Here is a 23,617-nt window from a genome sequence, read left to right as displayed (position 1 = left end):
ACCATAGTATCCAAAAATATATAATTACCATTGGAAAAAGATTAAAAGAGTTAAGGGAGATTGGGATGGTGGCCCAGACACCACCTTTAGGATTTGCAATTCATCAGTTAGAACCAGGAGATAAGGTTCTAATAAAAACATGGAAAGAAAGAAACTTATCTCCCCTTTGGGAAGGACCTTTCCTTGTTTTATTAACTACAGAAACGGCTGTGAGAACTGCTGAAAAAGGGTGGACACATGTGTCGCGAGTGAAAGGTCCAGTGAAGGAGTGGACAGTCACATCTGAACCCGGAGAAACTAAGCTAACCATCAGAAGAACCTGATGAGGACATCGTCAAGGAACATAAGCTAAGTTGCTGTGGGAATTTTATTGTGACTACTCCTGTAGAATTGGTAAACGGAGAAGCTCCTAAATGAATACCCATCAGGGGAGACAATATGTCAATAACAAGGATCAGTTAAATATTGGTTCCTGGGAATAGCAATAGGCTATCCATGGTATACCCTGGATTTCTTTCAGACATAGCATACGAATCCTTAAATACATTGAGGTAACTCAGGAAAGGACACCCCTTAAGATTATGGAAGAGGGCAAGACCGGATAGGGAACTGGTGCTGTGGTTTGAAAAGGTCTGCCAAGGGCTGCAACCCCTTTGGGCCGTGACCGCCAATCACTATGGCCCTTACCGGACCTCTTCTAGTCCTGCTTGGGGTGAGTTCCTTAACCCTGGCTGTGACAAACAACTGCAGTCAATGTGTGATAACCACTAGAAGGGGACAGATAAGTTCCCAAGCTTTGGTATATCATACTGTCTACGACTGTAAAGGCCAGGAAATAGGAAGCTGCATTCATAATCTGACCCAGTATGCTTTATGCAGAGAAGGTAACAGGACCGTATGCTATGATCCAAAAGAACTCCCTTACCAATATTGGGTAGAAATGAAAACAAATTCGGAAGTAGGAAGACTAATTGGAACAAGTAAGGTTATAGCATTTTATCATGAAATAGAAACAGGGGTAAAATATGAAATTCCCACAGTTGCTAAAAATCTATTTGTAAATCTTGCTGAAAACATTGCGAAGTCACTGAATGTAACCAATTGTTATGTTTGTGGTGGGACAAACCAGGGTGAACGATGGCCATGGGAGGCTATGGAGAGCAATATAAGTAACCCCCAAGTCTGGAAAACAATGGGAAAGAGTAATAGGAAACAACAATGGGTGCTTCAGACGAGTATAATTGGAAGGAGTTGCTGGCAGAATCTAAAAGACAATGGAAGACCAGTAGGTAATCTAGAGTGTGAGGGAGGTTACCTATGGAATGAAACTCAGAACAATTGGGATAAGTGGGGAAACCCACTGGAGATGAATGATCAATCTAAGAATTGGACCAATGGAACAAATATACCAAAAGGTTGGCCAACTCCTGAAGGACAGTATTAGATTTGCGGCAAACTGGCTTATGCATATTTGCCAAAGAATTGGACAGGATCTTGTGTATTGGGAACTATAAGACCCAGTTTTTTCCTGTTACCCATAAGTCGGGGAGAGCGACTGGGAATCCAAGTGTATGTTGAGGCTGATGAGTTAAGAAAAAAAAAAACAAAACGTCATAAGCAGAGCTTACAAATTGGAAATTGGAAAGATAATGAATGGCCTCCGGAGAGGATTATTGCTTATTATGATCCAGCTACATGGGCAGAAGATGGATCTTGAAGCTACAGGACCCCAATATATATATGTTAAATAGAATAATTAGATTACAGGCTGTGGTAGAAATAGTTGTAAATAAGACTGGAGATGCACTTGGATTAATTGCAAAACAGAACACCAAAATGAGAACTGCTTTGTATCAAAACCGCTTAGCTTTAGATTATTTGCTAGCACAAGAAGGAGGAGTGTGTGAAAAATTTAACCTTAGTAACTGTTGTCTAGAAATAGATGATGAAGGAAAAGCTGTAAATGAACTTGTAAAAGAAATTAAGAAAATCGCACACGTCCCAGTTCAAACTTGGAATGGAATCAATCTAGGAGAATTAGGGTGGAACTTTATGGATGGTAATTGGCTTACTAAAATTGGAATAGCTGTACTGGGAATATGTGGAGGACTGTTAGTAATTCCATGTTTAATACCCTGTTTTACTAGACTAATACACTCGGTTATACAAGGAATGCAGATAACTGCAATACCTGTTGATCCAGAAACAAGGAAAAAGAAAACTCATTCCTTGATGATAATAAAGACAAAAGAAGACCCAAAATTGATACCAATTCAGCAAGTATTGACTAGATTGGAAACAAAAACACGAATCAATGCCATAAAAAGAAAAGATGAGGGATTGTAAAATGTGTTCGTCTGATTCGTGTCAATATGGAACAATGCTAGAGTCACACGGTGAAGTGTGACCCTCTAGCATTTGACCGTTCTGTTTGTGCTTGTGTAACGGAGAGGCCGTTCAGTGTTCAATTGAATTGTTAACTGTCTTAATGGTTGGGATGTTGATTGACAATTTGTGTAGTTAATTGTTAAGAAAGAATTTTAGTTAGGAGTAGAAACTAACATCTGAGAATTTTAACAAGATAATAAATAATGCTTAGGCCAGACAAGACGGCATTAACAATGAATGCTTCACTGTCAAGAGGCCTCCTAAAAGGATACAACTCAGTAACTTCAAGGACTAACAGTGGAAACATCTTGCTACAAAGGAGAGAAAGAAGATAAGGGAAGGCCACAAATCAGCCAGCAGTGATAACAGGGAACTTCTTGGCTCAGGAGGCGCTGAAGCATGAAAACTGGGGGAAAGGTAATTCCGGCAGGGGGAGATTGCGACCACCGACCCAATTCAGGACCAAAAAGACTTGCCCCCCCACACCTGTAAAGAGCATGCGTGCTCATCTACATGGCAAGCGTGGCTAATTTAAATACGGCTGACCAACGGCAAGTGGAATGCTTATCACTGACCAAAGAGTGTAAACTTAGGCGTGTTTTTACTAATTGTTATTAATTAAGTAACTGAATATAAACCCTGTAGTATCGTATGACGGTATGCACGTTAGGCGGAAGGATCCCCCGTGCATCCAGCGCTGCTTGCTTGTCTCTATTCAATAAATTGTATACTTTGATTGAAATTTCTTTGAAGGCTAAATTAATCATAACACCTCACATTAATACTGTTCCAAGTAAAAGTACAAATATGTTGGATTTGATAACGCCTTCTCTTGCGGTGAAATAATTGCACCATAATTTGCTGTATAAAAGCAGCAACCCCTTAACCTGGCTATGCGCTGCAGGAGTTAACGGAATGCGATCTGCCGGAAGAGCTGGGTCCTACCTGGGATTACTACAGGCCTTGCATACATCCAGCCAAATTGCTTGGGATCAGCAGTGGAGGATACAAGCACATTTAGCTTTACCACCTCTGCTTTGTCCAGTGCCAGCTGAATATACTGAAAGCACAGGATACGCCCGGTTCTTCTAGTTAATTGATTTAAAAAAAAATTTTTTTTTAAACTCTGCTCAATAGCTCTTTGTTTAACTCTGGAAACATTCAGCAGCATCGACTGAAATTTTGGCAGCGCGGTATCATTTTCACTTGCACCTAAGAGCAGCCAGCTCTTCAGCCGCTGCTGCAAGAGCTTAGTTCAGTTGGAAGGAGACTATACATCACCACAACAAAGTCCTATAAAATAAAATTCAGTATCTTTTAGAGGAAAATGTAAGCAGCATCTAACAATCCAACAGTCAGGATTAAAAATTTAAAAATAACAGCTTTTAGACCTCTAGATCTTAAGACTGGAGCTGTAACTTCCCCATACAAAACACATATATTGTGTAATATTGCTCCAGAAATTAAAAAGCAATTCCAGTTGCTGTTCCTAAGGTTTCTATGCAAACCACCACCTATTGGGAATGCAAATAGCATTGCTGACACTACAAAAGGCTAACTGCAATTTTTTCAAAAGCAGTTCAAGCAATCAACTCCTTTTTTTTTCCCCAGCATAGATGCTGCAGATGCACATCAGCTGTGAAGGACAGCAACAGCTACCCTCCACCACCGGCAGCATTCCTCACCCTGCCACAGAAACATTTCTTGTTTGATTTTTTTTTTTTTTGTTTTTTAAAAGAAATTGCGAAATCCCCACTGGGACATTTGAAGATGCATGTAAACAGCTGCTTAGAAAACATGTCTGGTTTTTGTAGTTGCCGTTGCAATGCTTCTTGTGACAAATGAAATTATGAGAAAGTTACAGATGATAAAACGATCTAGTGCAGACTACTTTAGATCTTGGCTCATGTGATACCCGTCCAGGGACCTCTGGGCATACCTGAGCCAGGGAGAATTTGCTACTTCTGCATTTTTGCTGAGAACTGGGAAGAAAAAAAAAAAAAAGGTAACATGATGTAGTAAATTAACTTGCATTCAAATCTCCCCAGGAAAGCTGAAACATGGTTTATGTTTCATTCTGCACCAAAGGGAGGAGGATGCTCACGTGCTGCACCATGCACTGGTGCAAGGTGACGATCCCAGGGATGCCTGGGGAGCAGCACACCAACATCCCACCTCTAAAGGTTTAAGTCTATGAAAACAAGCTGGGTTTCCAATATAAAGTTCATCTGAATGTTTCTAGCTAATCTAATTAAAGAGAAAACAGGGTCTTAAAACACTGTCCTAAATTGGCATGAACAAGTTACCTGCCTATGAGGTAAAATAGCCCTGTGGCTAAACCACAGTTCTCCAGGTAGACCACTAATTGAATCACAGAATGGTTTGCGTGGGAGGGGAACTCCCAAGATCATCTAGTCCAACAGCCCTGCCATGGGCAGGGACATCTTCCACTAGATCAGGTTTTGCAGCTTGCCCTTGAACACTTCCAATGATGGGGCATCCACAATGTCTCCAGGCAGCCTCCTTCTAAGTGTCTCACTACACTGAATTGGAAGTCCTGTGATAACATTTTGGGGTTTTTTTTTAGAGCAAATCTTTAATTGTGGCTTTCGGAATTAGAAATGAAGTAAAAACACTTCATGGCCTGCTCAAGTTGCCTATGGGAAGCTCCCCTCTCCAAAAGAAAGTGCAATTGGAGTAAAGCATCTGCCTAATCGCTACCCTGATGGTTTTTTAAAGTAATATCAGGGTTGGCATCTAACTGAAAAACAAACTACCTACATTGCAGCAAAGTTATGCACTCTGGGTCCCTGATTGAGCATCAAGGTGAGCATAATGTTTTCATCTAAAGTATCGCATGAAGCCTATCAGAAACAGAACTGAATTGCAGCACATGCAACTCTTCCTCTGGTCACTATATAAAAACAATTTAATATGAGAAGCTTGGTCTTAAAACTAAATATCCAGAGGGCAAAATTTTGGTAAGCTCAGCTCTACGGATACCGTGCTGAAAAAGCAATCTTCTATAGGGAAAAACGTTCTTTATAAGAAAGTGGAGGAAAACACAGGAAAAAAAAAAAAAAATCACCTTTCCAAACCAATTGGAACCTTGCTATGAGAAAAGTAAGTATGGCATTTAAGTAATATCATTTATCACAAACAAAATATAAATATGTAAATATTTTATAATATGATTTATCCAAAAACCAAAAAGGCCTATTGCAACCACTCCAAGGAGCACCACTACAAAACAAGCTTGCCTGTTAAACCCCATTTAAGTCCTATGGATTTTCTTTTTCCTTATGTCAACTACACTTTAAAAGGAGACGCTTGGTCTCAGAACACACCCCTTACTGCAGTCACTGCTACATGCAACTACTGGATGATATTACTGTGGTTAGATGGCAATAACAGCCTGCCTTGACAACTCTCCCCAAAAGTGTACTTTGGACAAGGCTCACAGGAATCTCATGCAACAACAACAAACAACAACAACAACAATCACAAACAATACCCTGAGGCTATTCAAAAAAGGTAAATTAGGAAAACAGCAAAGCTGTAAGGGAAAAAAAATAAAAATAAATTAAAAAAAAAAAAATCTTATTTTGCTCCGCTTCCACTCCTGCCCTGTGAGCATGACAGCAAAGGCATTCCCAGGAACGAGTGGCTTGGTGCAAACACACATTACCAGAGATACTTTGCAAGCAGGGGAAGAAAAAGAGATTACTGGGTCCGAGTAAACTGTTATTTGCTGTGCTCCGTTCCCCAAATCAGAAGTCTCAGCACGAAGAGGTATGTCAGCGACTCCTAAAAAGAAAAGCCTGAGCTGAACATAATTTAAAATTAAATATGCAGAGGGAAAACAAGGGAATCGAAGAAGGTGTCTGGAGAAGGGGAGAAGAATGAAGAAAAAGGGCGGGGGGGGGGGAATACACAAGTTTGGCATCTAAACTTAGAGAAGCGAAAAGCGTATTTCAACCACAAATGAAAGGAATCAAAAGGTCAAATCGGCAAATGGTTGGCAGGGTAACACAACGCTTTACAACAGATCTTCTCTGAAGATCCCTTTTTTAGGAAACTTTAGGAAGGGAAGGAAAAGCACAAGTATGCACATTTTATCTCTAAGCCTGCATGATTTGTGACTATTTGGTACTGGTGCTGGCAGAGCAGAAGAAAAATTCTGGATTACCCTCACTTTCTCCAAGAGACCTGGAGGCAACTAAAGAAGCACAACAGCAGCCGTCCAGCTGCCAGAGCGAAGGAACGCAAACTTCTGTTCCAAAAGCAAAAGAAATAACAGGTACAATTCAGGTTGGGGTTTATATTTTTCCCCTTAAAAACAGCTGCAGATCTTGTGAAAGGAAAGCTTTGTGCATCCCTCCCCTGTACCTAATCCCAACACACACAACAGTTCCCAGGAAGAAGTGAGTGGTGACCACCAAAGCAGCATTACCAGTAAACCATTTGCACTGCTGCCCTCCATCCAAGACCCAAGCAAGTAGACTTCAACTTCAGATCCTGAAAAACAAGGGTAACAACAGGGATCCTGATAACCAGGGATCTTCAAAACTGCACCATCCTGAAATCGCTTCCACCCTCTCTCCCTGCTCGATAGCATAAAACAACAGCAAGCAGAGAAAGAAAAGCAATGTGCAGCACATGGGCATCCTCTATTTCTCACCTCTGGACATAAGCTTGTTTGACTTTAAGCAATGACTTTATCTTTCAAGAATGATTTAATCTTTCATGGTTGGGAAAAAGCCAGCATGGCTTCACTAAAGGCAGACTGTGCTTGACAATCCTGGTGGCCCTCTATGACACAGTGACTTGCCTGGTTAACATGGGGTGGGCAGCAGACATTGTCTACCTGGACTTCTCCAAGGCCTTTGATACGGTCCCCCACAGTCTCCTCCTGGAGAAATTAATGCATTATGGCCTAGACAAGTGGTCTCTGCAGTGGGTGGGGAACTGGCTGACAGGCTGCACCCAAAGGGTGGTGGTAAATAGCTCTTTCTCAAACTGGCAACCTGTCACTAGTGGAGTCCCCCAGGGATTGATATTGGGCCCAATGTTATTAAATATCTTTATAAGTGATCTGGATAACAGCAGCAAGTGTAGCCTGATGAAGTGTGCTGATGACACCAAATTGAGTGGGGAAGTAGACACTCCAGAAGGGAGAGCTGCTCTGCACAAAGATCTGGATAGGCCGGAAGAGTGGGCCAGCAAGAACCTTATAAAGTTCAACAAGGAAAAGCGTAAGATCATGCACCTGGGAAAACATAATCCGGGAGTGCAGCACAGACTGGGATCCACCTGGCTGGAGAGCAGCTCTGTGGAAAGGGACCTGGGGGTCCTGGTGGACAGGAAGCTCAACATGAGTGAACAGTGTGCTGCTGCGGCCAAGAAGGCCAACAGGACGCTGGGTTGCATCAAAAAGGGCATCGCCAGCAGAGAGAAAGAAGTCATCATCCCACTCTGCTCAGCGCTTGTCAGGCCACACCTGGAGTACTGTGTACAGTTCTGGTCCCCGCTGTACAAAAAGGACGTGGACAGGCTGGAAGGGGTCCAGAGAAGGGCCACCAAGATGATCAAAGGACTGGGAAGCTGCCATACGAGGATAGGCTGGGAGAGCTGGGTTTGTTCAGCCTTGAGAAAAGGAGGCTTAGAGGGGATCTCATCACTGTGTACCAGTACTTAAGGGGCAACTACAAAGAAGATCCCTGAAAAAAGTAGAATTTAAGAAGGAAAAAAAAATTTCCAAAACTTTCCTCCACCTTCTTGTTCATGGAGATCTCTCTTCTCCACCTCAGGAAATCCAAGCTAGACAGAGATGCTTTCTCTGACACTACTTAAGAGAACTATAAAGTGGACCTTGGTTGGACAAGATGCCTTAAAAAGCATACCAAAACCCAAACAGGCATGCAAATGTTTCAAATAAATAACAGGACTGAAGGTGGAATGCAGTAGTTTTCATACACGTTTACTTAAATTAATGTGATCACCTAATCGGCTCACCACAGTAACAACCATTAATCGCAGACTACCAGAGCCTAGTCCAATATTTTCTCACTGACTCTAGCAGGAAACTGCTCTGTAATCTCTTGCACAGCAACAGGAGGAACACTGGTGAGTGCAAGAACAGGGAGTCTGCTTGCCTGTGTGCTTTAAAAGAGTTAACACACAGTTTCATGCAGACTGTCAAAGGAAAGGCGCCTTTTTAATTTCTTTACCTTCAGTTTCTTACACAGCTTTGCTGCTTTTCAGGGCAAAGCCCATCCCAAATGCCTTTAATCATTTGCTAACTCCAGATTAAGTTAGCTCCACCCATTCTACCTAGCACAAAAACAGAAAAAACTTGTTGGCTTCGCAAAATGAAGCTGTTCACTTATCCTTAGGCGAGACACATCCACAGCCACTAGTTCTTCCTCTGATTCCCAGTCTTCTGCTGGTAGCTGAAGCTGACCCAAGTCCTCTATATTCCATTAATGAGTCTGACACAGAGTGTAGATATCTTTGTCTACAACTGCCAAAAAACCCTTTCAAAATAGAAAATAAAACCCCCAAAATCCATGAGTTTTACCGTCCTTTAGTCAAAACCACTTTTTATTTTCAGACAAGAAAACACAGCAGTCAAGCAACCTCTCTGTACCATGGCTTCAAAGAACAACAACAGCACAGATGAAGCTGATGCTCAGGTCACCCACGTGAGGACGGGCTTTAACAAACATGACTCTTAAGCAACACTGGCAAGCCTAAGGAAAACCATTTCAAAGAGTTATGGGACAAACTCAAGGCAAATTAATTAAGAAATGCTTGTATCCCTCTTTAGAGTTTCATATCTGCAAAGTCAATGGTGCAGTTCACCTAACCTCCTTTCCTCCCCAGAAAAAGCCTCATAAAGTAACTAATCACACCAGCCAAAGCAAGTACTCATGATTAGAAAATAAAATTTTGACCATGAAAGTTACCTTTGATCTCTTCCCCAGCTCAGTGAAGTTGAGTGCACAGAAACTCCGTAAATACAATATCAATATACTGTGTGCAATGAATTATCTTTTCAACACACTAAAAAGCCAGCCTACCAATGATTCAAGAAACAGTTTTTCATTTCCATTTTCAAACTGAAAAATCACAGAGATATAACTATATTAAGAAACACTTGAGGGAAAACACAGCATTAATAAATTTGTCAGAAAGCCATTTGTTGGGTTTTTTTGGTTGGTTGGGGTTTTTTTGAAGCAGGTAGGATTCCACAGGCAGAAACACATCCTCCTCTTACTGCTAATACCGTTGTAATTTTATTATCAGCATTTAGGAGATGACCCCAGACTAGTGTCATAATAAAACCCCAACTACTTGTTTTTTGTGTTTTTTTTTGTTTGGGTTGGGTTTTTTTGTTTGGTTTTTTGTTTGTTTGTTTTGGAGAGGGTTTTTTGGGTTTTTTGTTTGTTTGTTTGTGTTTGTTTTGGTTCATTTGTTTTTTCTCTCTCCTATGATTAAAAAGTTTCCACGCTACTATCATTTTCATCTTACCTCAAGCACTGGTCCAGCTCCAAGAATAATCTGTTCTACTCCGCTGGCAAATCCCTTCTGGCTGAGAGCGGTGAGGTGATGAATCAGAAAGTTGGTGCTCTGTGTCTTTCCCGACCCACTCTCTCCTGAAATCACGATGCACTGGTTCTTCCTCCGCTGAAGCATGGCATGGTAAGCCACATCTGCCACAGCGTAAATATGGGGCTCCAGCTTTCCCAGCTGATGGTTATCGTACATCTTGACATACTTGGGGTTATAAATCGGTAGAAACTTGAACGGATTAATAACGATGAGGATGCTGCCTACATAGGTGTAGATTTTTTCTTGCTTGAAGCGGTTTCTGAGATTTTCCAGGAGCGTTTTCTCGTTCAAGTCTGGCAGGCTGCACAAGTCATCATAGTCCTTCTGCTGCGGCTGGGGAAGGAAGCCACGCTCCACCATCCTGCGACGCTCCTCCGTCACCCGCAGCCAGGACTGGAGACTCCCGTAGTGAATGGACCCGTCCAGGTTCTTCTCCCGCAGGAGGAAGCGATAATCCTCGCCGCTGATGCGGTTCTCCAGGGCCGTGCGAGGCCACAGCATCATGCGCTGGACTGGACAGTCCGTAGGGTTGAGGATCCATTCCTCCCCACCAAACTCCTTCACTTCGGCAAGGACGTAACATTTTGTTTTCTCGAGCTGAAGTTTATTAATTAGCGAATCGATCACCTCAGCAGCTGTCGAAGTTTTCCTGGCAGTGATGGGGCAGTAGATAGTCCCTTCTGCAATGCTCCCGGGGTATATGTGCAACGTGTACTCACTATCCTCAAAGCGTCGTCTTCCTCCAACATCATTTACACTCATATTGGATCCTTTCCCATCAGTACCTGCGCTGCATAGTCAGGACTGTCCTGTACGGTGTCAGGTCATCATGTTAGCAATGCTAAAGACAAAGAAGCAAAACAAAAATATGTTAGACATTTTATCTTGGTAGGCATCCCTGAAAAATGGTTGACATGCACCACAAGATGCAACAGAGCAACTCAAGTGATGATACTCATCACCTTAAGACGACAACTGACGATTCCCAACCGACATCTGAAATGGGAGCAGGGTTTTAACCCACCAAAGCTGCAGTAAAGATACTTAACACAAACACCCTAGCTGCCTCAGGCTTTCTTCCACTTGGACACAACTACTCACAGCACCTCAAGCTTTTACTAACTTTCCCCTGGCTCCGAGGCATCAAAGATTCAAACAGACCCTCTGATTTTTGATGTATTTTATGGAGAATAAAAATCAGTATTTTGTGAGTAACATACTAGATGGCCTACTGAATCAATACTGGCATTCTCCTCGTGTCAAAAGAAGGTACAGTCTTATCGCTTAGTATTACCAAATAACTTATTTAAGAGTTAGTGCCTCTATTCCATGTTTGCATATGAAGTAGGCAAACTTCGGGAAAGCATCTTTCAGCTAACCGTGACTTTGGAATACACCCCCTGACTTTCCCAACACTGACTTACCCATAGACATAAATTACATATTTTCTAGATGTTGTTAGATAACTATACCTTTTAAGATTTTGAACAGTTGCATAAAACGCTAACCTAAAAAAGAAAGACTTCAAAATATCACCTTAAAGGCATACTCCAACCAAAACGAAAATGCCTTCTTTGTCAGTTCAAAGGCCTTCCTGAACACCATTCAAAATGACTCATGAAACACAATGATTTGCCTAGTCACAAGTTTAAAAAAAAAATTGAATTACTCAGTGGTCACAAGTTCCAAGTTCTGAATGGACATGCAACTCCTGCATGGGGACCCACCCAAGAGCACACACTGCTGATACACCTGATGCTTTGCTCCAACACTCCTGGGATGAGGACCTTATATCAACTCAATTCACCTACAGCTGCTCTGAAATCCAGACTGTGAGAAGAATCATCAGCCTCTCATGGGTGTTTGGTACACAACACCCTCCAATTTTAGCTGCTTCACACTAGGATAAAGTGACCATCACCTTCCCTTGTGGATCTGGTCCTTGCCCTAGACACGTTACCCCATGGTCCTGTGCCAGAGAACAATAGATAAACTCCATTTTCTTCCTGTCCAGGAGATTCTCAATCCATCAGGATTCAAACAGCAGCACTTCTCCACTCACCAAGTCAACCTTTTCCAAAGATGTCCATATCTGAAATCAGATATGAAGCATTTACAGCCAACTCACTTGCACAATTGCACTTTTTATTTCCCTCATGCTGCTTAAAAACCACAGATCTCTGGTGTTGAAACATCAAATGCACAGATATTCCTTAAACTTCACCACTAGAAGGAGAAAACGCCCCACCACCAGCCTCAAATGAAGGCGATTCCAGAATTAGTGGCCCTCAGTTCTCCACTAATTGGTTCTAAAAAACTCCAAACTCCCCTTGAAGATGTTAAGAGTCATTCCAATATAAAGACAAAAGGTAACTACAAAGAAATGCAGAGGACCCTCACAGCCAGGATTCAGGCAATAAAGTGGCAGGTGATATTTAATAAAGAGAAAAGTTTACGTAACATGCATCCTAACATTATGAATCGCACTGAGCTTTTCCTTGAGCACGGTCCCACAGGAGCAAGACCTCACAACTATGATGGTTCCCTGACGGTGTCAACAAAACACTCAAGAACGGCCAAAAACCATGAGGTCAAAATCATGTCAGGTTTAGGGAGCTCCTGATTGTCAGATATTCAATGTCAGGAAGAGTATTCAGAGGAAGCATTTCACATGGTCACCCTGTCCTTGCACTCCTCCCCAAGTGCCCAGATCCAAGACCTTCAGTCCAAACACAGCCAACCCATCATCTACATCCACACAAGGCTGGGATTTGCAGAGTTGTTTAATTTACTACAAGCATTCCTGAGGTCCTTAAATAAAAAGCATTATTTCACGCTGTATTGTTTCTCACTCCAATATTTCATTAAGTGTATTATCTCCAGCCACGTGCTTTTCCAAGCAAAGATATTAATATGTTACAGTGAAATATATCTGGCATGGATTCACGGAGCATTGCTTGGTAGCAGGATGTATATTATATACTGGGAAGCGCTCCAGCTGCTTTCATATAGGTTTAGTATAGGTACAGATGCAACAGGGATTATGTCAGTTAACTGCTGGGTTGTTTGTCTTTGTCTAGCTCTGAGACTCCAGCACCAGCCTTTGCTCAAGAATGGGGAAAAGAAGAAAAAACCCAACACAAGCTAGATAATGCCTCACCAAGATTTTACTTCAAAAAGCTTACAAGAGGACTGGCTATTTTTATTCAAGTTATCAGAGCATATCTAAGACTGCTGACTCACAAGAGAACTGCAAACAGGATTCTAAGTTGGTCAGCTTGAGTAAATAGACCTTCCCTCCTATTTCCTCCCTCTCCTCAAATACCTGCAAGCTCAAAAATTCTCTGTAAAGCATCAGGCCATTCTACCCCACCTACCCAAAAGCTTTCTTCACTTCTCTATAGAAGCTTATGCTACATGGACTCTGCAGAATAACGAACATCTGTGTCTTCTGCATCCAAACAACCTGAATCCAGCAGAATCGCGAGCCAAGCATGAACCCCTGGAGATGCTAAAAGGCCCAGTAACTCTGGGAACGCAGAAGAGGCAAATCCTCCCCAAAACCACTCAGAAGCCAGAAGCTTCCACTAATGACTAACACCTTTCTGACCTCACTAAATTTCTTAATGCCACATTATTTACTTTTAATAACGCTAAACATGTCTCGGAGTATTATGTTAGGTCAAAGAAACATTAATGAAGATAATTGCTTGTGGTCTCCCAACCACTGATGCACATGAGCCTGGCTCTGCTCAACATCAAACACGCCTCTTGCGGACAGTCAGTTTTCAAGCAATGAAATTTCAATATTGCAATGAAAAATGCATAATGAGATAATTAGCAAATGTCAGGGAGCAAGGCTCCTAATGACTACTGTTTAAGCAGGCTGTCATACTAGCTTTTATATGACTTTTGAAATTAATGGTATTTTTGCATTTGGACACAAAAAAATTGAATAGGGATGTGAAAAGACCAAAACAAGAGTTAAGTATTTCACAACCTGTGAATACTCACACTATGCACTATTTTAATTAAAGGCATTTTGCATTGCTACGTCTTTACATTCAAATGAGAGCATATAAAAAAACTACGCTACATCTGGGTAGGCAAGTCATTTATATCTGAAAAGAAAAGCTAATGTCTTACTGAAAGGGGATGCTTGGCTCTGTAGCCAACTTAAGTGGCAGGTTATAAGATGAACTGACTTTACCACCAAGCTATCACTCAGCTGCTTCACTCATGGACTGGCTTTGGCAAGGATGAAGGCAGCAGTAACAGGATGCTGATCCCATGGGAGGTAGAAACCCAGGGGATACATTAGACCAGAAATAATTGCCAACTCCCATGAACACTCTGGCCAAAATTTATGGAGTATGCATGCCTGTGAAAGGAAGAATTTATGACACTTCAAGCCAGTATACTTCCATCCTAATATTTTCTATATCCTTTCCATTTTCTATGTTTGAATGAAGAAGCTTACTCAAATTGATCCTGCACACTGATTTTGCTCAATTTTACTATCATAACAGAATTCTACTTGCAATGCAAAAAGCATGATCTCCAAGCAAATGTGAGGTTACAAATTAAGCCTTGTGTCCTCCTACATAACAAAATAGTTCAATATTTCCAAGGAGTTCAGAGGCCCTCACAAAAATCACAGTAATAATCTGATTACCAGCAGGTTGACAGAAAAAGCATACTAAAATTATGACAGCCAACTAGGCTTTGTGGATACACTGAACTTGTAAATAGTAGCTTACTTTTACATTCTATGCAATTTTTTACTAGTTTACCACAGTTCAATATACATAAACACTGGTACCAAATGGGCTTTCTCAAATTAAATGTATACAAGACCGTATACAGTGAGTGCTCTTGCATTGGGGGATGCACTGTTTAGCAAGCGTTATTCTGTAAGGGATATCAGACAATGAGGATACTCCAATTACCTTCAGAAGGTAATTGAAACGGAGGCTTTTGGTCATGCCTTTTCTTATTTTTCTACTCAGAAAGACAGATCTCAGTATTTTCATTTTCAGGGACAGTATAAGCAACGCTCGGCAAAAATCCAAAATAAAGCATCCGCACCCATCAAAAATAATCTGTGACAACTAAAGCCTAAAATCATGGACAGAGTTTGCCAAACATTGAATGATTTGGAAAAAGTAGAGATTATTGTCAGCATTGAGGCTGCTAAAAGGGTAATTCTGGAAGCAAAGTTCACTTGGTTTTATCATAACATCCCATAACCCAGACAAGGGAATAGAAAAATAGTGAAACCTTCTCCCCATTTCCCAATCCTCAGGCAATTGGAACAGGCTCGGTGGCTCAAGGCAGCCTGGATTTATCCATCCAGTGGTACATCAAAACACATACCACAAGGGGCAGAAATTCCTGAAATAGATAAACTTTAAAAATCTGATAAAGAAAAGGCCAATTTAAACATAGTTCTCTGCTTAATCTATCAGCACAAGAGCTCTCCAAATTTCTCTTCTGCAGCAGCAAATAGCCTTGAGCTGCTGGTACCTGAAATAATATCCACACAACATCAAAACTGATGCCAGACCGATATATCTCTGACGGCTGATGCTGTAAAAACTACCATGTCCTAGATGGGCAGAAAGCCCATGTAGATGCTCAACATCTTGGTCATTATTGCACAGTTTTACATGTCAGTTCATTTGATCATCTATAAAATGCTTAACCCACTCCTTTAATCATCCTTCTCTTCTGTACTCACCATGTTCTTCTCTTCCCACTGTTTGCTGATCATTATCATTGCTTAATCATCTACATCAATCTGTCTCAAAGAACCTCGTGGCGCAAGTGCTTGAGGTAGTGCTACCTAAAATGCACATGTATGGACCCAAGTATTGGTGTGGGGAAGGCAGGAGACTGTTTTGTAGTAAAGCTGCATGCAAAATATCTATAAAATTAGTTCCACCCAAAAGAATGAAACCTCTAACACAATAAACAAAAATTTTATGTGTTATAGTGCAAGTTTGTAGTTGCAATTTAGACCTTCAAAAGGGATGATAAGCTTGGATGGGGGAGACAGGGGGAAGGGGCAGGACAGGATGGGACACACAATCAGCACTCCAAGATTCTCCTTATACAGAAGAAAGCTCTTTTGGATAAATTTCAGACACTCATTGAATGATTTATGTTGGAAAAGACCCTTAAGACCATTGAGTCCAACCGTTAACCTAACACTACTAGGTCCACCACTAAACCATGTCCCTAAGAACCACATATACATGTCTTTTAAACACCTCCAGAGCAGTTTATTTGGACTGAAGCACTTAAATAAGACACCAGTGCAGTGAGACAACCCCAAGTAGAACAGCAAATGAAAGCAGGAGCAGAGACACGCTTGCAGAGGCTCAGGACAGAAGCCTCCACTTTACCTGGCACAACAAGTTGCCAATACACAACCAAAACACAGCCCCTGCAAGGCATCAAACCTGCAGATACCCATCAAGATGGGCATCTCCTGCAACAGTGAGGACAAGCATGCAATGGTGGGAACATCCCAGCTACACCTTTTACTGCTTGGATGGTTTCTTTCCTCTCCCCTTGAAATTTTCCATTTGGTCCCAATTCTGTAATCAAGAATTCTCCCTTGCTGAATTAATTTCATCTTGCTCAGGATTTCAAAACAAACATAGGCAAACCTAAAAATCTGGTGTCCCTTCACTTCCTGCAAACCCAAATGATTTTGTAGTTAAACCTTCTCGACGTCCCCAGTCCAAGTCAGATTCATGAACTGGTTTTTGGTTGTTAATGTCAAGAGCTGTAATAAAAGGAGAAATCATGCTTGGCTGGCATTAACTACCATGCCTCTGGTAGGGGGAAATATTTCTGCAAGTAGAGGTGATCCCACGCTGTCATGTTTCTACAGTCAGATGTCTACTCAGCCTCCAAAGAGGATTCCCAGAACATAGAAAGAAGTTGTGAATACACAGCTCAAACTATAAATCATTCCCAAAGATGTATAGTTGCCCACACTAAGATAAGCTGTGTTTTTTAAGTTGTTCCTAAGCTCACCGGCTTCTCCCATAGCTTGACAAATTGAGAAAAGTCATATCAGGCTCATTTTTCTTGTGTTTTTCATTTTTATTCAGCACTTTAAGGAATTTTATCAGCTTCTTGATTATTCACCTCTATTCCAGAGGATGAGGCTTGCATTTCAGCTTGTCACCTCGAAGCTTCTGCTGTGCGCTGCAGATTGGTGGTCTTCTCTTTCAGAGATGGGCTCCATTTACCCATACCTTAAATAGCAAGAAATGTCAGATTAAGAAGCCCATGGATACATGAAGCACCTCAGTAGATGATACTCCTTCCCAGAGCTCAGAATTACATCCTGAGGCTGTGATATTCCCCTACAGTCTGACAGCCAATCAATGGATCCTTTCCTTCTAGCAGCTGGAAGATGGGCATGGATGCTGCATCAGCAAGAGTGTGATGAACACCTCATGTGGACATCTGTCAGCTTCTACCAGACCTTTTAGCTGAGACAAAAAGAGGGGGGGGAACTTAAAAAAAAAAACTTTACAGGAAAAACTGTTGCAAAACTAATTACTCCTAGAAGCCACTGCAAATGGTTCTGACTAACAAGGAACTGAATTAGGACACGAATAACAACATGATCACTTACTCTTCCCCTTAAGGTCAAAGCGCCTTCCATGCAGGGAATGAGTCAGCATCCGGCAAATTAACTGGGGCTATACAGTGAACAAGACACTTGTCTGCAGGATTCCTGCTGCCTCGCTGGCTGGAGATGCTACCATCAGCATCAACAAGGGCAAAAAAAAAAGAATTTTTTTTTTTTAAAAAGGGATGACAGGAAGGCTTGGTGAGGCCTTGTGACTGAGAAAACAGAATGGGATAAGTAATTTCCATCTTCGCTTCCATCACAGTGTTTCTGTGTGATGCTGGGAGACCCAAAAAAAGCCAGTACAAAGTCTTGGCCCAGGCTATTCCTCTTCCTTGAGCTCTCAACTTGAGTCATTGCATCTTGATTTCTGGAAGACCTATCATCCTCCCAAAACATGCATCCTACACAACGTAGTGGCATTAAAATATTAAAATAATCAGCTTTTTCTGTGGTAAGTGCTGAACAGCTAGCACTTGGAAGTTAATGCTCTGTGTCCCAGAGCTTCGTCAATGAAACTGCATCAGAGTAAGCAAGCATACAAGAAATGCCATGTACTTAGCAAAAACACAGCATCATTAAAAATTTCATTCTGACAAACGAGGACCAGTAACGAAGCCAGTATCAGGCATTGTGGTCTCCAGCTGCTCCCTCAGCTTTTTTTTTTTTGCCAGAAATGAAGAAAATAACAATATAAAAAATAAAACATTAAAAAATCAAGGAAATAGCTGAATCCTCTCTCAGGCTGCAAGGATGACACTCATTTAAGTTAAACTTGCTGTTCTCATATTCCCTATATGGCCAACGACAACTGTACACTGAATTGCAAGAGCTAACAAAAAGCCAGAAACTAAGGAAATGTTTTGTGTATCCCAAGTGTTTGAAGACTTTCAGGGGGATGAATCATTGTTATAGGCTGTTTTGCTTCTTCTAATCACTATAATCACTAACTAAGCAGTCACTGGCCGGAGGCATGACAACCCACTTCCAAATATCAAGATAAATTTTTCATTTATAAAAGCGGCAAAATTACATTTACAGCACCTTCGAGTTTTACCAGATTAACTCTGGGCTCCAGCACCATCATCTGACAGAGCATCCTTCAACAATACAGCAAGTCTGTTCATGTGAACAGCTAAAATATGTGATTTTCCAGCTCTGTTGATTGGACTTGCTCCTTACAGGTGTATGCAGAGCAGTCGAGTCTCTGGAAAGCCAACTGAACAAACCTGGAGTTGATATCCCTAAAGCATAGATCACTGTTGAATACCACATTCAATGCAAGCACAGAGAAGAGCCAGCTAGCAGGGAGACAGCTGTATAAACCATAGATGGACACAAGATCTTCCTGTTATCTCATGAAGCACATACCTAGCTAGTTATATTTTTGTTTGCAGCCAAAAATTTCACGTACAGAGCCTGAAAAAAACCCCAGTGTTTATGATTAAAAAAAAAAATTTAAGCTGTTACAAATGAAGGATATGAAGTGTTAGAGCAGAGAGACACTGCCAAAGACTACAGGAGTTCACACTGAGGGGCATCTCACCAGCCCCAAAATAGATGCAGAAAATACCTTTTTCAGAGCCCAGGAACACACCTGTGTAAAGGACAAGACACTTCTATCCTAGAAGAGCTCAAGAGCTTCAGAGAACAAAAGCCAGGGAAATAAAGGCATCCTTCCCCTCCTAATCCAGCCCTGCAGGCACGGATGGTAGAGAAACCTGACTACTGCCACACCAAAAAGGATGCACGTTGAGGATGCAGCGCAACACTCCAGTACCACTTACAGCTTCAACGAGCATCACACTTGAAATAATAGCTGAGCAAAAAGATACTTGCCTTTGCAGAAGCAATAAGTATTACCCAAATACATCACACTAGCACCTAAATGCCACATTAGAAAATTTCCAAAGATAAGGGAAATAAACAGCAGCTTATTAAAAAAACATTACATTTTTATATGCCACCATCAAGAAATAATTTCTCACTTTGCAGTGTCAACATAATGTAAGTGTATTTTGAATAAGGATATATCAATATATAATCACTTGATATATATTGATATACTGATATATATCAATATTATCAGTATATTTATCCTTTTGAAAGGGTTAGAGAACCATGCCATTCAGCAGATCCTCAGCATGGAGGTCTCCTTCCTCGGGAAATTCAACAAGCTGAAGTAAACCAATACTTCTTAGCCTTGCTTATCCTGGAGCCCATGCAAAAATCAAAATAAACCTTAAATCACTTTGGAAGTGACAATACCTGTGCTGTATCTCCCTCAAGAAAAAAAAAAACAAAACTTAGGGACAAGTTACATAAAAGCTCTTAAGACTACAGGAAAAAAATCTGAAATTATCAAGATATTATTTCACCCAGTATTCAAAAAAATAACGTGGTGACATTCAGTTATCTGGAAGGAGTTAATACAGATTAGGTACAAAGTCAAATTTAAGTGCAATAGTGCTAGAAGAAGATATAATAATGTTGTTACTGATGTTCTCTCTTTCCTTATTTTATGGAGGATTATGGACAGCAACCGATAGCTAGAGAGGGATGATTTTAAAGCCTTCTCACAGAAAACTCTTTTTGCAAACAATCTGCTTTAGATAAAATTTTCTGGTGTTCCCAATACACTTTTATTACATTTCACAAAAATTATTACCTGCCTGCTCCTGGCGACCCATCAACACAAAAACCTGAGCTTTCTCTTCTGCCAAAAAGCTGTTTCCAACTTTCCAACTGATAGGATATACACTCCTCAAGATTAAAATGAACGTTATAAAGCAACGCTGACTGGTCAGAAGCCAGATACCATTTTTTAATATTTTAGATAAAGCATACCTTTTAATGAAAGAGTTTTAATAGCTAATTCTACAAATTTTTCTGCTTTTGCCTCCTATTCTTTAAGCGACACTAGAATGCAGCTTTTCCTCAAGCATCTGAATAGGAATAAAGTTACTTTTGGAAGTCCATATTCTTACAGTACCATGCTCACCTACCACTGCAGCTGCCGGCATCTGCCAGTCAGTTTCTTCTGCTATAACTCTTATTTCCAAAACACAAATCACCAAGGCTTCCACTAAAGCCCATCTCAGTTCTTTTAGAATCCTCCTTAAATGATGACCCTCAACTAACTGCAAAATGCATGCAGTTTTGTCCTCCAGTTCACCACTTCTACTTGCACCTCCTTCCTGTTTTCCATCTACAGATGAAATCATTTCCCCAAAGAGAGTCATCTTTTCTGCAATAAATGAAAGTCAGCCCTCAGCAGCAATAACTGCAGCCTCATCAGGAAACAAAAAAAAAAAGCAGCTGCCCATGACTAGATTTTGGTTCATATTAAGTAAGAGATGATGCCATGTGTTATCTGTCTCCTCTCAAAGTTCAGCATCCAAAACAGCTTAGTGCATCACTTACTCTATATATTTTAGAAATTTGATCTGTATGGCCAGACCATACAGGTAGTTTCCACTCCTTTAAACTGAGCACTTGACCACAAGCTGATGCATAGCTGGTAGTAATCTATATGTTCTCTATACAGCTTATCTAGCACAAAGGATAGATCTTAAAGCATTCAGAAATGTGCCATCAAAGGGAAAAGAATATTAAAACTGTACGGCCAGATCTGCTTAGTTACCTTACCAAGAAAAAAAAAAAAAAAAACAACCACCAAAAACCCCGAACAAAACAAACACCAAACAGGAAGTCATGTTTTAAACTAAGACTTCCATCAACTAGTTTATGAAAAAAGTAAGTCTTTGTCCTCTAAAGGCCATATTTTAAAAAAAATATTTAACCCACAAATTACGATAACTTAAAAGCAAGGGCACAAATAGGATGTTGCACTTAAACTAACCACAAAAGAACATATTCAGTCTCAAAATTAAGCTGTCGAGAATGTGCCACAACACAAGAGTGGCTTTTAAACTTGAAAAAGAGTGTTCTGAATGCATCAGCATATGAAACCAAAAACAAAAGCCTTCTTACAATCCAAAACTACTGAAAAATCTCTTGAATTACAGATGACAGCTTCACTAAAAATAGTTATTGTCAGCTACCTGAAAACACAAGCTTTGTAATTCTTTGAAAACATTAATATTGAGAAGAGCAGCAAAAAAAAAAAAAAAGAAAAAAGGAGGGGGAGCTATCTAAGTATTTAATAATGCAAGTCACCAAAATATTTCAAGGCTGATATTTTACTAATATTGATATTCTAAAACTGAAGGGACAGCTTGTTTGAAATACCACCAGTATTATATATTCCACACCATTAGCACAGTTAGTACTTTTAGCATGAATCTCTGCACTGCAGGTTGTCTCTTAGTGCACTTAGAGGGACAAAGCTTCCTGTGCAAATCTTTTTTTTTCCCCCAAATTTTTGTCTTGTTTCTGAATTCTGTAGCTGCCACTCTCATGAGGACACAGAGCTGCAATCAACAGCTACTTTAATTGTGCTTGACATATTTGAAATAAGCAGTAGATTTTGTGTGAAGGACTAAGACAACTAAACGCTATCCTGGCATCACTCTCAACATTTTTAATAGGGAAGGCAAGAACTGGATGGCCTATGGATACAAGGCTATTCTGGGGAATTTGAGATCCTTTTAATAAACAGAGGTGCAGTACGGCAACGAGGAGAAAGTTTCTACCTCCACTGCTCATCTAAGAGCAAAAATACAGGAGAAAGTCAAGCTCCATTTTGAAAAATGGATGTGAGATGCTAATTAATTAGATGTGCATGGTGTTTTGTTTTCACAGGCAAAGTGCTACGTATGGCTGGCAAGAGATCAGTGCTAGCATCAAAACACAACACATGTAAAAGACAAATGCTTGACCAAGCAAGGACTGGACCTTTTAAGGGGTCTACAAGCCCTGGTCGAGCTAAATTCAGCTTCTCCTTAAGGTTATCAAGTTATTGCTTTTCTTGATGGAACAGATATGCTGACTGAAGCTTGCAGAAATTCAGCGATGTTCAGTGACCGGTACCAGGGAATTGATGCAGCTGTTAGGGATGCCATAATTCACCTTTTTAAAATGAAACAAGCAGTAAACAATCAAGGATCTACAGCAGATGCTGTGACACGGCATGCTGCCACAATAAACATGTATTTTAGGGTGCCTCTAATATCCTCTGGGTTATTTCAAGCTGGTTTATGGGGGTTCATACACCTTTTGTTAATTGTACATCACCAATAAGAATTCAGAAAAACCACCCTGGTTTCCGAACCTGCCACGCAGGTCACTCCATATGGCCACTCAACATGAAGCAGGACAAGTAGCACCTACAGACAAGGATTAAGATAACATCAGGGGACAAAGACATACAGGGGCTTTGCATTTCACTTAAACCTTCCCACATTGGGCAAAAGCTAGAACAACATAGCAGCTCAGGTCACAATTTCATTCTTGCACTTGGGTAATGGCTTCCACCTTAACTGGCCAAGTTAGAGCTTGACACAAAATAGGATAGCAGAGGAATGTAGCTGATGAGCAAATAAAATTCAAAAGCACATTCTGGAAAGTAAATTTTTTTAAAAATAAATCACTATATTAGTCCAATAAGGTAAGAATTAAGCCAACCAAGGTAACAGCCTGAATCTCATTATATTCTCTGAAAAAAACCCATCTTGTCTGGAGGTTGGAGATGTGGTTTCTTAGGAGATCAAGCAGCAAAAATAGAAATATTCACAAGACTAGCAGTGGAATGATTTCAATGCTTCAGTGGGCACAAATTAAAAAGCAAGCATATTCAATTCAAACTAGCACTATATTTGTGCTTTTTTTCTTCTGTTCAGACCATCTTGTACTTCTACATGTTCTCCCTTGTCTTTAGAAAGATTATTTTTCCATCCAGAATAAGAGGTGGGGGGTGAGCTTACCACTTTCCTCCATTGTCAGGCATGATTTTTCATTAGGATAGAGCACTGCTATGAAAAAGAAATTCTGACCTGGCTC

The 23,617-nt window shown here is 40.7% G+C and overlaps 1 protein-coding gene across 8 annotated transcripts in view; it reads right to left on the bottom strand.

The window, feature by feature from the left end:
• The window catches only part of MYO9A (myosin IXA), a 193,473-nt gene that overhangs the window by 148,912 nt on the left and 20,944 nt on the right, over positions 1–23,617 (bottom strand). For all 8 annotated transcript variants that reach the window (XM_064456908.1, XM_064456909.1, XM_064456914.1 and 5 more), the window contains exon 2: positions 9,922–10,843. In XM_064456908.1, the coding sequence (XP_064312978.1) occupies positions 9,922–10,764 (843 nt within the window). In that variant the 5' untranslated portion in view covers positions 10,765–10,843. The remainder of the gene's footprint in view (positions 1–9,921; positions 10,844–23,617) is intronic.

The sequence above is a fragment of the Phalacrocorax carbo genome, chromosome 7 (genome assembly GCF_963921805.1).
Source record: "Phalacrocorax carbo chromosome 7, bPhaCar2.1, whole genome shotgun sequence".
In the NCBI taxonomy this organism is placed as follows: domain Eukaryota; kingdom Metazoa; phylum Chordata; class Aves; order Suliformes; family Phalacrocoracidae; genus Phalacrocorax; species Phalacrocorax carbo.
This window is presented reverse-complemented; position numbering and strand designations above follow the sequence as displayed.